This window comes from Bubalus bubalis, chromosome 20 (genome assembly GCF_019923935.1).
Source record: "Bubalus bubalis isolate 160015118507 breed Murrah chromosome 20, NDDB_SH_1, whole genome shotgun sequence".
Lineage (NCBI taxonomy): Eukaryota > Metazoa > Chordata > Mammalia > Artiodactyla > Bovidae > Bubalus > Bubalus bubalis.
In genome coordinates, this window is record NC_059176.1 from 64,981,610 (window position 1) to 64,996,894 (window position 15,285).

General features: G+C 43.8%; 1 protein-coding gene across 1 annotated transcript in view; it reads right to left on the minus strand.

Annotated features, from left to right (window-relative positions):
* Positions 1-7,115: 7,115 nt before the first annotated feature.
* Positions 7,116-15,285, minus strand: part of CHSY1 (chondroitin sulfate synthase 1) — an 89,397-nt gene continuing 81,227 nt past the window's right edge. Inside the window, exon 3 of the mRNA XM_025271636.3 lies at positions 7,116-10,006. Within this exon, the coding sequence (XP_025127421.1) occupies positions 8,414-10,006 (1,593 nt within the window). The 3' untranslated portion in view covers positions 7,116-8,413. The remainder of the gene's footprint in view (positions 10,007-15,285) is intronic.

A 15,285-nucleotide genomic window follows, 5' to 3' on the forward strand; every position in this document is an offset into this window, starting at 1 on the left:
TATCTTCCCTTTGTTGCTGCTCCTACTAACAAAGGATCGCTCACGGAAGCCCTCAGCCTTGAAATTCAGTCATGGGCTTTAGCTTCCAGGGAGCACAGAAGCCAAGTAACAATAAATTGCATTGTTTTATTGAGAAATGAAATGAAATATTTCCTGCCATATCAGCAAACAAAGATATCACAGTCATTGGTGATTCCAGCCCTCCAGTGTGAGCTGAAGGGCCCTAAGGGCACTTAGGAAGGAGAAGAATACTGGTATTCAGACTGCAGCCACTCCTGATGGTGAGCCCCAAGGGAGCTCAGGACATGAAGAAACACCGGATACCAGCCCAGGAGAGCTGAGATGCTTATTAAAGGAACGATTTCAGTGAACCCAGATTCTTGCATCTTACAATACATAGAAAAGCACGAACTCCTTAACTTGGGATATCTGGTTTTCTTTAATTAACAATAATCTCTTGCTGTTCAGACTAGCTGCCCCTTTGTTGCAGAACTTCTCTATAAACTGGCTCCTCCCCTCACCTCTTCAGAGCCATTCTCCCAGGGTCACTTGAGATCCTGTCTCCCAGGCTTGAAGTCCTAATAATTCCCATGGATTAAAACATAACTCTCAACTTTTAGGTTGTAAACTTTTTTTTTAAGTCAACATGTATTTTATACATTGTTTAGTCACTCAGTTGTGTCCAACTCTTCTGCGACCCCATGGACTATAGACCTGGCTCCTCTGACCATTAGACTCTCCAAGCAAGAATACTGGAGTGGGGTGCCATTTCCTTCTCCAGGGGATCTCCCAGCCAGGGATTGAACCCACATATCCTGTGTCTCCTGTATTGGCAGGCAAATTCTTTACCACCCAACCACCTGGGAAGCCCATATTTCATATATTACCTAAAATATATCATTTTATTTATACAGAACCTCAAAACCTCCCTACAACATAGGTAAGGGGTCAGTGGTAAGACTGAAATTAATTCCCATTTGTGTTCAAATGTACACTTTTCTCTGTGGAAAAATGCCTTTGCTTCTGGTCACATGGATCCTAGCATCTCTGGGCATGTCTACGCCCACCCCACTCCAAGTCTGGGAGGAGTCCCTTAGCTTGAGCTGCCACTTTTGTATCTTGCTTTGATCTCATGGGACAAATATCTGTGACCTGGGAGTGGAGATATGTACCTCATTCCCAAACAGCCCATCTACTACACCTTGCTTCCCCTCACCCCTGAGTCATCAGTAAATCTTTCTGCCTTTTTTCTCACTTTGCAATGACTCAAGTTTTGCAGCAACAAAATTAGGTTTGTTGAATTTCTGTTTTCACGGGATGATGTAACCAAGACACAGGGTGCAATATTCCCACAGTATTTCTTGAAGGCCATTTAGTTGTTCAGGTTTATTTTTAAAAGGTTTTATTAAATGACTAGTAGGCACTAAATGTCAGTGTTGACCAAGTGAAATACCAAATGACTTAATGTCAGAAGTGGCCAAATACTAAAGTCCCTAGAAGTGGATGACCTACTACTGGAAACCAATCTGATGATCTAAAGTATGAAAAGGGCTTTGTGCAAAAGGCTTCAACTATAGTGTTATCCAAGATGGAACAGGATGCTCGAGGTGGCCAACAGCAGGGAAATTCTCAACTCTAATAAGAGACATGAGGGCCTTTAAAGACAATTGTAGAGACAGTGTGTTTTAAGTGGGAGAGGGAGAGCAAAATGTCAAACAGTATGTATGCATACATTAAACTATAAAGAAAAACCCTAAAGAAATTTACCAAAATGGAATAGGATGGTGCAAAAGGAAGGTACTAAAGGCCATTCCTTTTCCTTCTCTACTTCCCAGTAAATCTATATTTGCATTGTGAAGACACTGTCATTTACAGTGGAGGAGACAGTCTTCATCTAAAACTCCAAATTGCTTCCTTCACAACATGATCATTTGAATGTGCAGTTTTAGTTTTACATTTCTAGTTTGCAGAGGGCATTCTGAGCACATGAATGAGATCTCCCCTTTAGTTATGTAACAGGAAGTGTTTTCCTAAAGAAAGACCTGAACTTAATTTGGAATTAATAAATTTGAAGGTCATTTTGAGGTTTGGCTAGAAATGCTCTCTTTTCTGCAATGGGAATATGTCTATAGCACTGAGCTAGGCGTGTGTGGGGCTGGAGCTTGACACAGGGTGATGGGTTGGGGCAAATCAGCAAAAGGAAAGAGGAAGTGGCAGCTCAGAGGTGTCATCGACTGAACTGTGATGGGCTACTTAACAGAGAAATTCATTATGGATGCATCAGCTTTGTCTAAGCAGATTCCAGATCTGGCCTAATTTGCACCATTAAATGATTTAATCAATTTATTAAGTTTTTTCATTAGAAATCAATGGATAGCTATTACCGTCTTAAAGGAAATGTAGCTAGGATATTCTTAAAGGAAAAAAACAACAACAACAACTTTGTTTTGGTTTACAGTAGTAAGAAAAGAAGACCCTCATAACTGGAATATGAGTGGTAAATTGAATGTATTAAAAAAAAAATCTGACAACAGGCACTTAAGTGGCTTAACTGCACTGATGACAAGCCAACCTCAGCTCTGGTTGGTCCTGTGGTTTTCAGTGAACGTTTTACTCCCATCTCCTCCTCCACGTGGTTGTCACTGTTTAGTTGCTCAGTTGTGTTAGACTCTTTGCAACCCCATGGACTGCAGCACACCGGGATCCCCTGTCCTTCACTATCTCCCAGAGCTTGCTCAAACTCATGTCCATTGACTCAGTGATGCCATCCAATCATTTCATCCTCTGTTGCCCCCTTCTCCTCCTGCCTTCAATCTTTTCCAGCATCAGGGTCTTTTCCAATAAGTCAGCTCTTCGCATCAGGTGGTCAAAATATTGGAGCTTCAGTTTCAGCATCAGTCCTTCCAGTGAATATTCAGGGTTGATTTCCTTGAGGATTGACTGGTTTGATCTCTTTGGTTTCCAACGGACTCTCAAGAGGCACCACAGTTCAAAAGCATCAATTCTTCACTGCTCAGCTTTCTTTATAGTCCAACTCTCACATCCATACATGACTACTGGAAAAACCATAGCTTTGACTATATGTACCTTTGTCAGCAAAGTGATGTCTCTGCTTTTTAATATGCTGTCTAGGTTGGTTATAGCTTTTCTTCCAGGGAGCAAGCATCTTTTAATTTCATGGTTGCAGTCACCATTTGCAGTGATTTTGGATCCCGAGAAAATAAAGTCTGTCACTGTTTCCCCATCTATTTATCATGAAGTGATGGGACTGGAAGAAAGGGAAAGGGAAAGTCACTCAGTTGTGTCCAACTCTTTTCGACCCCACAGACTATACAGTCCATGGAATTCTCTAGGCTAGAATATTGGAGTGGGTAGCCTTTCCCTTCTCCAGGGGATCTTCTGAACCCAGGGATCAAACCCAAGTCTCCCACATTGCAGGAGGATTCTTTACCAGCTGAGCCACAAGGGAGGCCCAGGACTGGATGCCATGATGTTTTTTTAATGTTGAGTTTAAAACTGGCTTTTTCACTCTCTTCACCTTTATCAAGAGGCTTTTTAGTCCCTCTTCACTTTCTGCCATTAGGGTGGTGTCATCTGCATTTCTGAGGTTATTGATATTTCTCCCAGCAATCTTGATTCCAGCTTGAGCTTCATCCAGCCCAGCATTTCACATGATGTACTCTGCATGTAAGTTAAATAAGCATCTGCCTGCCACTGCAGGAGACACAGGTTCAATCCTTGGGTTGGAAAGATCCCAAGGAGAAGGAAATGGCAAGCACTCCATATGCTTGCCTGGGAAATTCCATGGACAGAGGAGCCTGGTGGGCTAGTCTATTGGGTCACAAAAGAGTTGGATACAACTTAGCAACTAAACAACAACCTCCTCCACATACACCTCTGTAAAAAACAAACAAAACCCTGAAACATAGCAACACTTCTACATAAAGTCACACAAAATGAGTTGCTTTAATTTGATCCTCTGCATTGTAACACTTACATTTCATTGTATTTATAACAAGACTAAGCATATTTGGTGCGAGCTGGCCTTTTCCTTCAGGTGGAACAGGGACATTCTTTGAGGACTGGGAAAGTACAGTGGGACCCCTCGAGGCAGCTGTGTGGAGCCACTTCATGAGACAGATCCCTTGCTGGCCCCCAACACTGTGGCAATAAGCTCCTTTGCAGCGGAGATTATAGCAGATCACATGCAGCAATGCAGTTGAAACCCCCCAGGGAGGGCTGGCACCTGCTTCCTGCCATGATAAGGAAGCATAAGGAGAGATCTTGGAAGTCTGGGACTGGGTGGAGCCCCTCAGCCACTGGCAATCTGTCCAGTGGGTAGGCAGTGCCCAAAGTGTCATCTTCCTGGAGGAAGGACTTGCAAGGGGAGAAAAGCTTCTGTAGACCCACCGTTCTCTTAACCTGACCACTATCCTCGGGAGGTGGTGTGGAGACCACATCTCGCTGGTACCCCATGGAAACACTGAGTAACACATGAAGGTGGCTGCAGACACCACCAGAGCCTCAGTGACCTTTCAAGTGCCGAGAACTGAGGTGAAACACGACTTGTCACTTAGCTTGGTCACACATCATGACAAAGGTTGTGCTAGGAGCATTAGCCAAGGCCCCCGGTCTGCTGTCTGCGCTGCATGTTTTGCTCTGCTCCAGTTGCATCAGGATGCAGTTGGCCTTGTGAAACAGGATGTGGTCAGAGCGCTGGGCAGAAAGGAGGGGAAGGCAGACTTGCCCGTTGCTATCAGGAACTTGGCCACTGAGCTGATGATGTTTGGGGCAGTGGGACATGGACCAGCTCCTGAGGGTCATGGCTCCTTCTGTGTCTGGGCTCAGAAAGGGCCCTGGAGGGGAGTACCACCCAGCCCTTCTGCTCTCAGACTCTGAGAGTGATGGCACTTCCCTTGTGCCAAGAGGGCTGCCGCATGGCCCACACTATGCGACACGTGGCCTGTCTCCAGCCGAAGTCCTGCATGCTAAGATCTGTCGTGCACGTTCTCACGCTGGCTCAGAGGAACAGTGCTGGGAAAGCGATGTGGCCCTCCAAAAGTAACGAGCTGCATTGTCTGACCTGAGACAGGCTCTCCAGCCTCCACTCGGGCAGACCTCCCACACGGGCAGCCACACCTGGGCAGCCCACCCAGTCTGCTTTCCTCCAAACACAAGTCCGTAAGTCTGCTCGTGGCAACAGAGGCTGGCACAGATCCAAGCAAGCATGTGCCCTCCCTTATCCATTTCAGTGAAGTTTTAAAATGCTACCAAGTCAGCCTATTAAACAATTCATCCCGCCTACCGTACCAGAACCCCACACACCTGGTGGTTCTTGGCGGGAAGGGCCTGAAGGCTGGCTGGAGAAAGGAGGGGGGCTGTGCATGTCTTTGTGCGTTGTGATTGCCCCTCTTCACCACTTTCACATATTATCCTTAATTTTTAACAGGAATTATCTGGTTTGGGGTTTATGGGCCATTTCAGTTGAATTCTTCTCTGTATTTAAAATAAAGTTACACAAGCTAAGAGAAAGTCTAAAGTAAGAAGCAAAACAGAGTTCTAACCAGAAAGTGTTCCAAGTTTAAGGGAAGAAGGACTCATCTGTAGATCTTGAGTGTGGGAGGCCATGCAGTGGGCAGGCAGGACGGGGCTTCATCTGCCAGGAGGCGTGTGGGGTGGGCTCTGTGACTGGAGCATGGATGCAGGGCCGGGCAGCGTGGGGTACTGCAGGCTTCTGCAGACGTGGGCCTGGTGTGCGCGGTCATCACCTAGGAGAGACCCAGGACTGCGGTCTAGGGACACTGTCCACCTGTGTCACATCCACACTGGGAGGGCCTGAAATGACACCAGGGTGGACACGGGGGAGTTTCAGGGTCTCATGGAAGATGAGTCAGTGGTGAGGCAGGGAGAGTGCTCCAGGCAGAGGGAAAGCACAGGCGGATACAGACTTGACGTCCTCATGAATGAAGAGACTGTTTGGCTGGGTGGCATCCTGCGGGTCCTACAGAGTCTTCTTTCTGGGCAGCAGGGGGAATCAGAGCTGCTGATTTGGAGGGGTGCTTTAGGAAGAAGGAGTGTCCAACTGGAGCATAAGCCCACAGGCCAGGGGTACCGAGTTCAGGCATGGCAATGCCAGGCGAGTGAAGGGCTCCAACGGCATCTCTAGAGCCAGAGTCTTGATGAAGAGAGGGCAGCACTTCCATTATCAACACTGATGTTAGGAAGAGGAGCAGACACAGGTAAGAATGAGATTAGGGAAGGAAGTGGCCGGTGTGAAAGGATCACTGGGACACCTGATGGCCACTGAGGCTCAACAAAGCAATTGCTCACGCTCTGTCCTATGGTTCCCTATTATGATAAACAGGAGAGAAGTTAACTGACTTTGTCATCAGGATGTATACTATGCTCTTCCTTACTGAAGAATAAAAACGTCTGTGCTTTTTTCCAAGGAAAAACTAACTACTCCCACAAAGTAAATGGCAATTAGGCTGAAGGACAGCAATTCCTACTGTGAGCACGATGTCATTATCCTGGATCTTCACTGTCATTACATGGTAAATACCTGTCCTGGGAGTGTAATTCACATCCACAAAGCTTGCTGCTTTGGCGTCAAAGATCTTACTTTGTTTGATTCTTAGATTATATGGCAACTGTGGGCAATTTATTCTGTAGCTAGATCCACCTTAAAATCCTGAGCACATTGATGCACACAGTACCAGCAAGTGGACACTTGTTAAAATGCAGATTCTAAGGGGCCTAGCAGGTTCACTAAGGGGCCCTGAAAGATACACTTGTATGAAGAAGCCAGAGGGGGCTTGGATCTGGTTTGAAGACCTTTGTTCTATAAAACACAGATTCAGCAAGTTCTTTAACAAGAACAAACATAAGATGACGCATTCATTCCAGCAAAAAAAAAAAAAAAAAAAAAAAGAGGAAAGAAGCACTTGAAAGTTTCATTTCATTTCCAACTGTAGTGCACATAGATACTCCCTCAAATAACTTGAAAAACCTTATGAATCAGTGTTTAAGATTTTTACTCTCCAAATGTAATAAAATTCTTCAGCTAAAACAGGAGTAATGAGAACAAAATGGTTTTGCAAAGTACAATAGAAAAATATTGTCCACTGGTTTATTTTTCCAAATGAGCAATAGGCTATTTACAAATAAGCAGACCTCCAATGATGTATATTAAAACGACAAAACTATTACTGTTTGAAATCTAAATGAAAAAAAAAATTTATTAAGGCACATTTGTTCTGTGAGTCTAAAACAAACTTTCTGGTGTAATGACAGATTCATTTCACTTTTGTCCGAAAAACACATGAGCACCAGGATTTATCAAACAACACTCAATATTTAGTAAAACAGTAAGGAATGTAAAAATTGAGGATAGGGAAGAGTTTCCAAAAAGAAATCTTTGGAGATCAGTTTACTGCAAATAAAATATACTAAACACTCCTTATACACATAAATACTAATAACTAACAGAACTTGGGAAATGGTAGAGCTCTAAACAACGGATATTAAATAAATTAAAGGTATTTCAGATACAAAGGATAGAACAAAACAGTAATTAAAAAATGAGACACCCATCTCTGTCAACATAACACAGATAGGATGAAGTGAACAAAATCGGATACATTTTCCCCCAATTCTTTAATTAGGGTTAGGTTTTGTTTATTTTGTTTAACCTTGCATACATTACATTTATGGCAATAATTCTTTGCCGTTCTAAATATTAATATTTTATCTTTTAAAAAGAAGGGTCTGGAGAGGAGAAAGTGTCAGACTCTTCTTGAAATCCAATGCCAGGTCCGTCAGGCCACACTAATTGCAATAAGAACAGCCATCTATCTTACTATGCTTTCCTGCTCCCCTTGTTTTGAAAAATGAGACAAGTTTTGGGGAAACAATCACCTTTGGAAAGCTCGAGGATGACGACATAGCTACTGTCACATTTCCTTATTTGACAACTGGAACATGAAATGGCTTAAAAAAAAACTGTTGTAAAAAAGACAAAAGGTAGAATCTGTGCAAAGTTAACAGTCAAAACAAAACATTTATCAGAGTTACAGTGTTTTGTTACAATAACACTTTGCAGTAACGTTCATGTTTTCTGCCATAGGACTACAGCAAAGAGGTCTGAAAAAGAAATATTAAAAAAAAGTTTTGCTCCTCAGGTACATTTCAAGTCATAATTAAGCACATCTGCTACATAATGTTTAGCAAGAAAATGTGTTCAAAAGGCAAACATGATCACATTTTTGTTTAAAAAGCTCAATCCTCAAGGAGTCCTTTGTAAGAAAACCATGTGTAAAATATATCCCCTTGTATGGACTTCAAAAACTGATCGTACAAAAAAATTTTTGAAAAATAAATTAATTAAAAATGTCCTTTCCAGCAAAGCTGGACATTAGGCTGTCCTCACTGAGCCATTATTATTGCTGCTTTTACTATAATTTGGGTCATTTTTCTCTAGCCACATTTCAGCCAACTGATGTGTGGACCCATATGTTGACGCTTTGGACCCCAAGCACATTTTGTACTGTTTGGGATCAAGGTTGGGATCACAAAAGACAGGATGGTGGACATGGACTACTCCTACTTCTTGGCTCCTAAATGTCTTCAAACCTGCCTGGACAACCTTGTTGAAAAGGTCAACATCCTCAAGCCCCCAGCCTTGGATAGAAACATCAAAGCCGCCTACTCGGACGAGATCTCCCTTATAAATACAAGTGATGCCAAACCCATAGTTTCTCCAGAAGCCAGTTTTTTGAGTAAAGGCAAAATGGTTGTCACTGGGAACCTTCCCACTATAAACAATCTTTGGATCATACTGGCTAAAGATGATTGGAAAATATATTTGTTGGCCCAGAACCGTATTTGCTCGACATCGCTGGAGAAATTCTGCAGTAAATACAAGGTCAACGTCACAAAAGAAGAGCAAAGATTCATTATTAAACTGGGACGATCCCACTTCTAGGGCCAGAGCTCTTGAAAATTCTCCAGACACGGGCAAAATCTGCATGTCGGCTTTAGGGTACTTAATGCGGTAGTCTCTCATGAGTTCAACTTGCTTGGCCTTGTCGGGGTTGGAGTCAGAATTGAAGAGCAGAACAACGAGCTTGACGTTCTGATTAGGAATGAGGCACGTCTTCTCAAAGTTCCCCATAAATCTCACAAACATGTCAAACCGTCCAGACAAAGGAATCAATATATTGATCTTTTTCTCTTTGGGTTCTTTGTGCTCATTCTTGGACCCAGGAAGCTGAAAGGGAACAAGCTTCTTCAGGGAATTTGAGAGAAAGGACAAGGATCCGGATTCTTGATTGATTTTGTTGGCCAATTCCTTTGCGTCCAGCTCCTCGTGCTCCACAAACTGGATCTTGCTGAAGGTCTGCTGTAAATACGCGTGCCTCCGCACAGGGACCGTCATCTTCTTCCCTTTGTGCTTTTTGTACAGAAGCAGCAAGTCCAGAATGTACTCAGCCCCATACATGGGGTTCACTCGGCGATAGCCGTACTGTATCTCCTTAAAATCAATTATGCGCCCTCTGGTCTTGGCGTTGGCATTGATCATCTCCATGACCTGCATGACAATGTCATCCAAGGCCTCGCGCTGCGCGGAGTCCATCCCTCTTCGAGGGGGCTGGCTGTCAGCGGCTGAATACAAGTATTTCCCAGTCAGAAATTCCCATTCCAGAATCTCTTCTCGTTGGCGAGGCTGGAACCTCATGAAGGAAGGAGGGATTCCCAGCTGGAGGTCTTCTTTATGAACCTCGGTGTTGCTGTATTTGCTCATCAGGACAATCTCGCGGTGCAGCTGGATGGTGCGGTGGCGAAGCTCAGCGATCTTGCGGCTGAGCATGTAGCTGTGAAGCCTGTACTGGTAGGGCGGGTTTTTGTTCGGGTGCAGAGTGATGGCGCGGTGAATTTTACTGTTATGGAGATCCCTAATGTACCCCTTCTTGTTCTGTTCATAGTTCTCATAAAAAAGCTGCTGCATCTGTGAAGAAATAAGTAAGATTTCTATTAGTAATATGTGGGTGAGTGTCCCCCCTCTTGTACTTCCTTATATATCTGCATACTCTGTATTATAAATCTTTCTAAATGAGTCAGAGCATACCTAAGATTCTAGGTAAAGCTCGAAATACAGCAGTCCAGTGATAGTAGAGTAACTGTAAACTACTTACAGAAACAAGACTACATCAATAACCAAGTTGGTCAATACAATTCTGTAGGCAAATAGAACTATGAAAAAAAGTTTTCCCATAAAGTAAAAGTATAATCTTGAGCTCACAGTGCACCAACTCAGCATACCTGGAAGAGAATGCCACCTTTAGCCCCCAACAAACCTGGGAAGGGGACTGGAGAGCCAAGGTCCCCTTCCTGAAGACTGGCACCCACAAGGAGCTGCCATCTAAACAGGAGTAAACCATTATCAGTGGGGTGAAAAGCAGAACTCCAGGAGAATGAGCCGAACACAGACAAATGCTGCTTCCAGGGAGCTGAGCAGAAAGAAAACCATCCAACCACATGCAGAAAGAGGCCTGCCACTTGGCAGGGCACGCTGTAGGTAAAATCAAGGGTCAGCAAGGTCGCCAGGACCACACTCTGAGAGTCCCTTCACCATCTGTGTGTTCCTAGGCAGGCAGGAGAGGGCCTGCTCGCTAGCCACCAGCTATCAAGCACCAGGGCAGAGCAGAAGGGCAGGCAAGGCAAGGGGGCTCATTACCCCATCCGCTCTCTCTGTCTTAGGACACTGGTTGGGCAAACAAAAGTTTGAGGTCCTTCAGCCAAAACAGGGTCTGTTGCCTCAAGCTAGATAGGGAATATACTTAATTATCCAGTACATTCACGCAACAGAATGATGACCTCTACAAGAACGAAGAATTAAAAAATTTGCAAAAAATGTTTTAGTAAAAATAAGGTTTGCAGCTGGTATCTGATAACCTAGTCTTTGTTTTATTTGTGGCTCAACTTTGCCTTTCTGAACATGTTACTAAAAACTGACTCTTGATAAGGGTACATGGATTTGGATCAAGTAGTTTATTTGCCTCTGGACAGTCATATTTTTGAATTTTTTTTTTCCTTGAGCCACTAAAGTTGTAATAATAGAAAAATACAGATTAATATTTTTACACTGCATTTTCTTTTTCTATACAATTACCATAGGCTACCAATAAATGAAGCCAGTAAGAGCAAAAAGAAGAGAAATGCTTTCAAAGAATGGCTTAAGTGGAAAAATAAAAAGGCACACATGTAATGCTACCGGTGCTGAGTAGGGGCTGTGCGCACATCCACTGGCTCAATCCCCTGGAGCCGCGAGTCTGCTGAACGCTGACCACCTACGTCCTGTCCTTGGAAGAGCAAGCCAGCCTGGAACTCATCATTTCCAACTTCGCTCTCCAAATCATCTATAATCAACATACAAGGCAAGTGTGTACATGGAATTATCCACTGAAATAATTTCCAAATGTTACAGTTAAGTGGAACAGGTAGTCAAGCAAAAAAAAAAAAAAAAAAAAAAAAAAGAAAGAAAAGAAAAGGAAGCAGAGAGAGTGTCTCTACCGTTGGAGAGAGCACCACCCTTCTCTCTGCAGCAGGCACGCGGGGTGCTCACCCACCTGTGTGCAAGTGCCCACTCACTGTTCCTCTTAGCACAAACAGCACTTAACTCCTTAAAACACCCAACTTAGTAAATGATCTGATTTGCTGAGAGGGCTTTCAGTAACTGATGCTTGAACTCCTCCAGCCCTGGACGGGACAGGCCACAGAATGATAAATAAGAAAAGTGACAAGGTTTGGATGATGATCATAAGGACCATAAGAATTTACCTTTCTTTTAAGTTCACTCTTTAGACAGGTCACAACAAAAAAACTTCAATGGAATTCCTATTGAAAGTATTTTCACCATTCATTTTCTAGCTGGGCTGATTTCTGGGGAAGAAGTACCTGGCTCCAAGGTGACAAGTGAGTGTCCTCTGAGGATTCAAAACCATGAAGAAACACTGGGGAAAACCCTTTGCAGATGCTAAAGATATGAAACAAATACCTTCAATACCGTCGTTTCCTTCTTCTGACCCTAACCCCTATATGCCCCAACAACTTGAGGTCATTCTTCCAGTTTTAACAAAGTCAGCCTTTACAACATCCATCAAATTAGCTAGGCAAGCCACCTTATCCCGCTTCCTCCTCCTGAAGACTCCACTGTGTGAGAAGAGTCATTTAAAGGTCAGCAACATCCTCATCAGAGCAAAGAACTCGGCAAAACCCAATGCTCTGAGGTCAGGGAAAAGTACAATCACCACTGTAAGCCATATGATGGAAGGTTTCCTAACGATTTTGGCAGAGAGTTTAAATATTTGTTATAATTACAAATTATTTCCATTTTGTCTGCTTATAACTTTCAAAGTTTTAAAAATGAGCGCGAAGAACCACGACTGTTTTGGAAAGGTCCCTTTTACATCTTCAAGAATACAGACACAGCGAGCCATCAGCCTGGCCGTAAACACTGCTTTCCAACTCTGAAGATGCTCTGAAGCAGGCAGGCTCCTTCCTCGCCCTGCGCTGCCAATTCCGTCTGCACAGGCGTCTCAACTTTGCTCTGCTCCCTGCCTGCTGGCTGATGTCTCTGTCTCCCAATGGGTGTCCCTGCAGAATTCTGTTCTTTCCTCAATTTCTGCACAGTACCAAAACCAGTCTTCTTAAAATATAAATCAGAGGCTTAAGGCTAAAATATGAGTGGTAGAACCCACATGAGTCTCCTTCCCAAATGCTCTTAAAAGAGAATAAAGATATGCAAAAGGAATAAACTCGTAAGGACCAAGAGAATGGGGTCACAGACACAGACACAGTAGACAGGAAATGTCCCCAAATTCTTAGAAAATGGAGCATGAAGGAAGTTGAAACCAAACAGACTGCTCTGAAGAATAAGCCAATTTATTTAATCCTGAGAACCCTGGGAAAAGATACTGGTGTTGCAAAAGCTAGTGGGTGGGGGAGCTCCAGGGCTGAACACAGGGAGAGTGGAGGAGCTGGGAATATGAAGCAGGGAGAGTGGAGTTGCTGGGAATATGAAGCATGGAGAGTGGAGGAACTGGGAATAGGGAGCAGGGCGAGCCCCACGGCTCCTCCCACAGAACATCTCAGGAGCAGAGGGAGGCCATTGGTAGGAGATGCCCAACATCTTTAGAAACACGCTCCCAGTCACTCTGCCATTTAGACGATGGGTCTTTTGCCAGAATTCATGTAGGGTTGCCTGTCAATTGTTGCAACTAAACTAGCACTGTGAGTAGCAAATACTGGCGGCTTCTCTGCGATTTCTTAATGCAGAAATCATTTATAGTAGTTATTCCTGAATGTCCCTGTCTATAGGTTCTTTCTTTATTCCTCTGGGGTTACTTCATTGATAAGCATATAAGCCTTAAGTTCAATCTCTCCAAAAATGAAATGTGAACACCTGCGTAGAGGTGAGTTCAAAGCTGACAACAGCGGGAAGTGAAGTGAAAGTTGCTCAGTCGTGTCCAATTCTTTGGCACCCCATGGACTGTAGCCTGCCAGGGTCCTCTGTCCATGGAATTCTCTAGGCAAGAATACTGGAGTGGGTATCTGTTTCCTTCTGCAGGGGATCTTTCCAACCCAGGGATCGAACCCAGGTCTCCCACATTGCAGGCAGATTCTTTACTGTCTGAACTACCAGGGAGACCGCAAAGATACTAGTTTTAAAAAAAATCTTGCCTACAGAGATTCCACTTAGTTTTTCAATGCTTCAGTCTCAAGTGATAATCAACAGCAAAGACCATCAGGCAACTGAAAGAGGGTTCCAATGGGAAAGATGGAGACAAAACAAAGAAACAAAAAGCTTGGTGAAAATGCAAACAGTGAAATGACTAGAAGAAAAACTCTACAACCAAAGCAAAAACTACCAGGTATTCAAAGAGAAGCTACTGTCTCTGTGCAACAAAAATGGAATACTATAAAAAAGAACAACCAGAAAACAAGTAAGCTCTTGCAATTAAAATAAAATAGTAAAACAAAAAGAATAGAGTTCAAAGATAAAACTGAAGAATACACCAGAAAATAGAAAAACAAAAACAGAACACAGGAGAGAAACATATTCATTCTAGAAAGAGAAAGCACGTGGGGAAGAAAATACCAAAAAACAGGTCTAAAATGAAAGTGTTCAGATGCCTGGATTGAATCCTAAGTGCCCAAAACAGAGTACAGACTGGGAACGCTACAGGTTAAACTAGTAGAGGAGAAAAAAGGCTGCATATAAATAATTCAGAAACTGGAGTGGCACTAAACATATACAAAACTAAAGAATACCACCTTCAAAAGTGGGAAGAGGGAAAATTATTTCTTCATATAGAAGTGTCTTCCCAACCAAACTATCCATCAAGTAAGAGGGAAGAAACAGTTTCAGGTATTCAACAACCCCAGTTTTACCCTCCATCCATTCTTTCCCAGGAAGCTACTAGAGGAAGTGCCCATCCAGAATACGGGGATAAGTCTGGAAAGATGACACAGGATCCAGGAAGCAAGGGGAAAACGCAGAAGAAAGAAAAGAGAGCCCAGACGACAGTGCCAGGAAGCCCACCCAGAACAGTACTGTGGACTGCAGGTTTGTGTCCCCCCAGATTCGTGAGTCAGGAGGGAGGCCTCTGGAAGGTGCCTGAGCTTAGACAGGCCGTGAGAGTAGGGCCTCCAGTGAGACAGGGGACCTCACTCACAAGGGGACGGAGTACCAGGAGAGGAAACAGCAGGAAGGTGGCTGTGTGCAAACCCCCTAGACAGTCCTACCGAACCCACAATGCTGACACTTGGATCCTGGACTTCCAGCCTCCAGAACTGTGAAAACTGCTGCTGTTTAAGCCACCCAGTCTACAGTATTTTTGTGCTGGCAGCTGGAACAGACTAGACAAAGAGCTCTGCAGCAGGCTGAGGGTACCAGTGCACACGGAGAACGGCACAGATAGCTCACTGCTTGCATCTCCAGAGTCCAGCTCGGTGCTTGACACACTGCAAGATATTCAACTTGAATTAATGATTAACAGTGGTCCTGAAGCATAGCAAGTATCAAGAAACTGAACGACCACAGCTGATGCAGATAGACACAATACAATATAGCTGTGCTCCACTGACCAGGATACACTCTAAAACGTAAAAATCAGCAGCGTGTCTTGAAAGAGAATACATACCACCCAAGGATATAGCTGTCATTTGGTTTTCACTCCCCAGACACCAGTATACTACTGTGAGTTTTATTCTTGGCTATCAAAA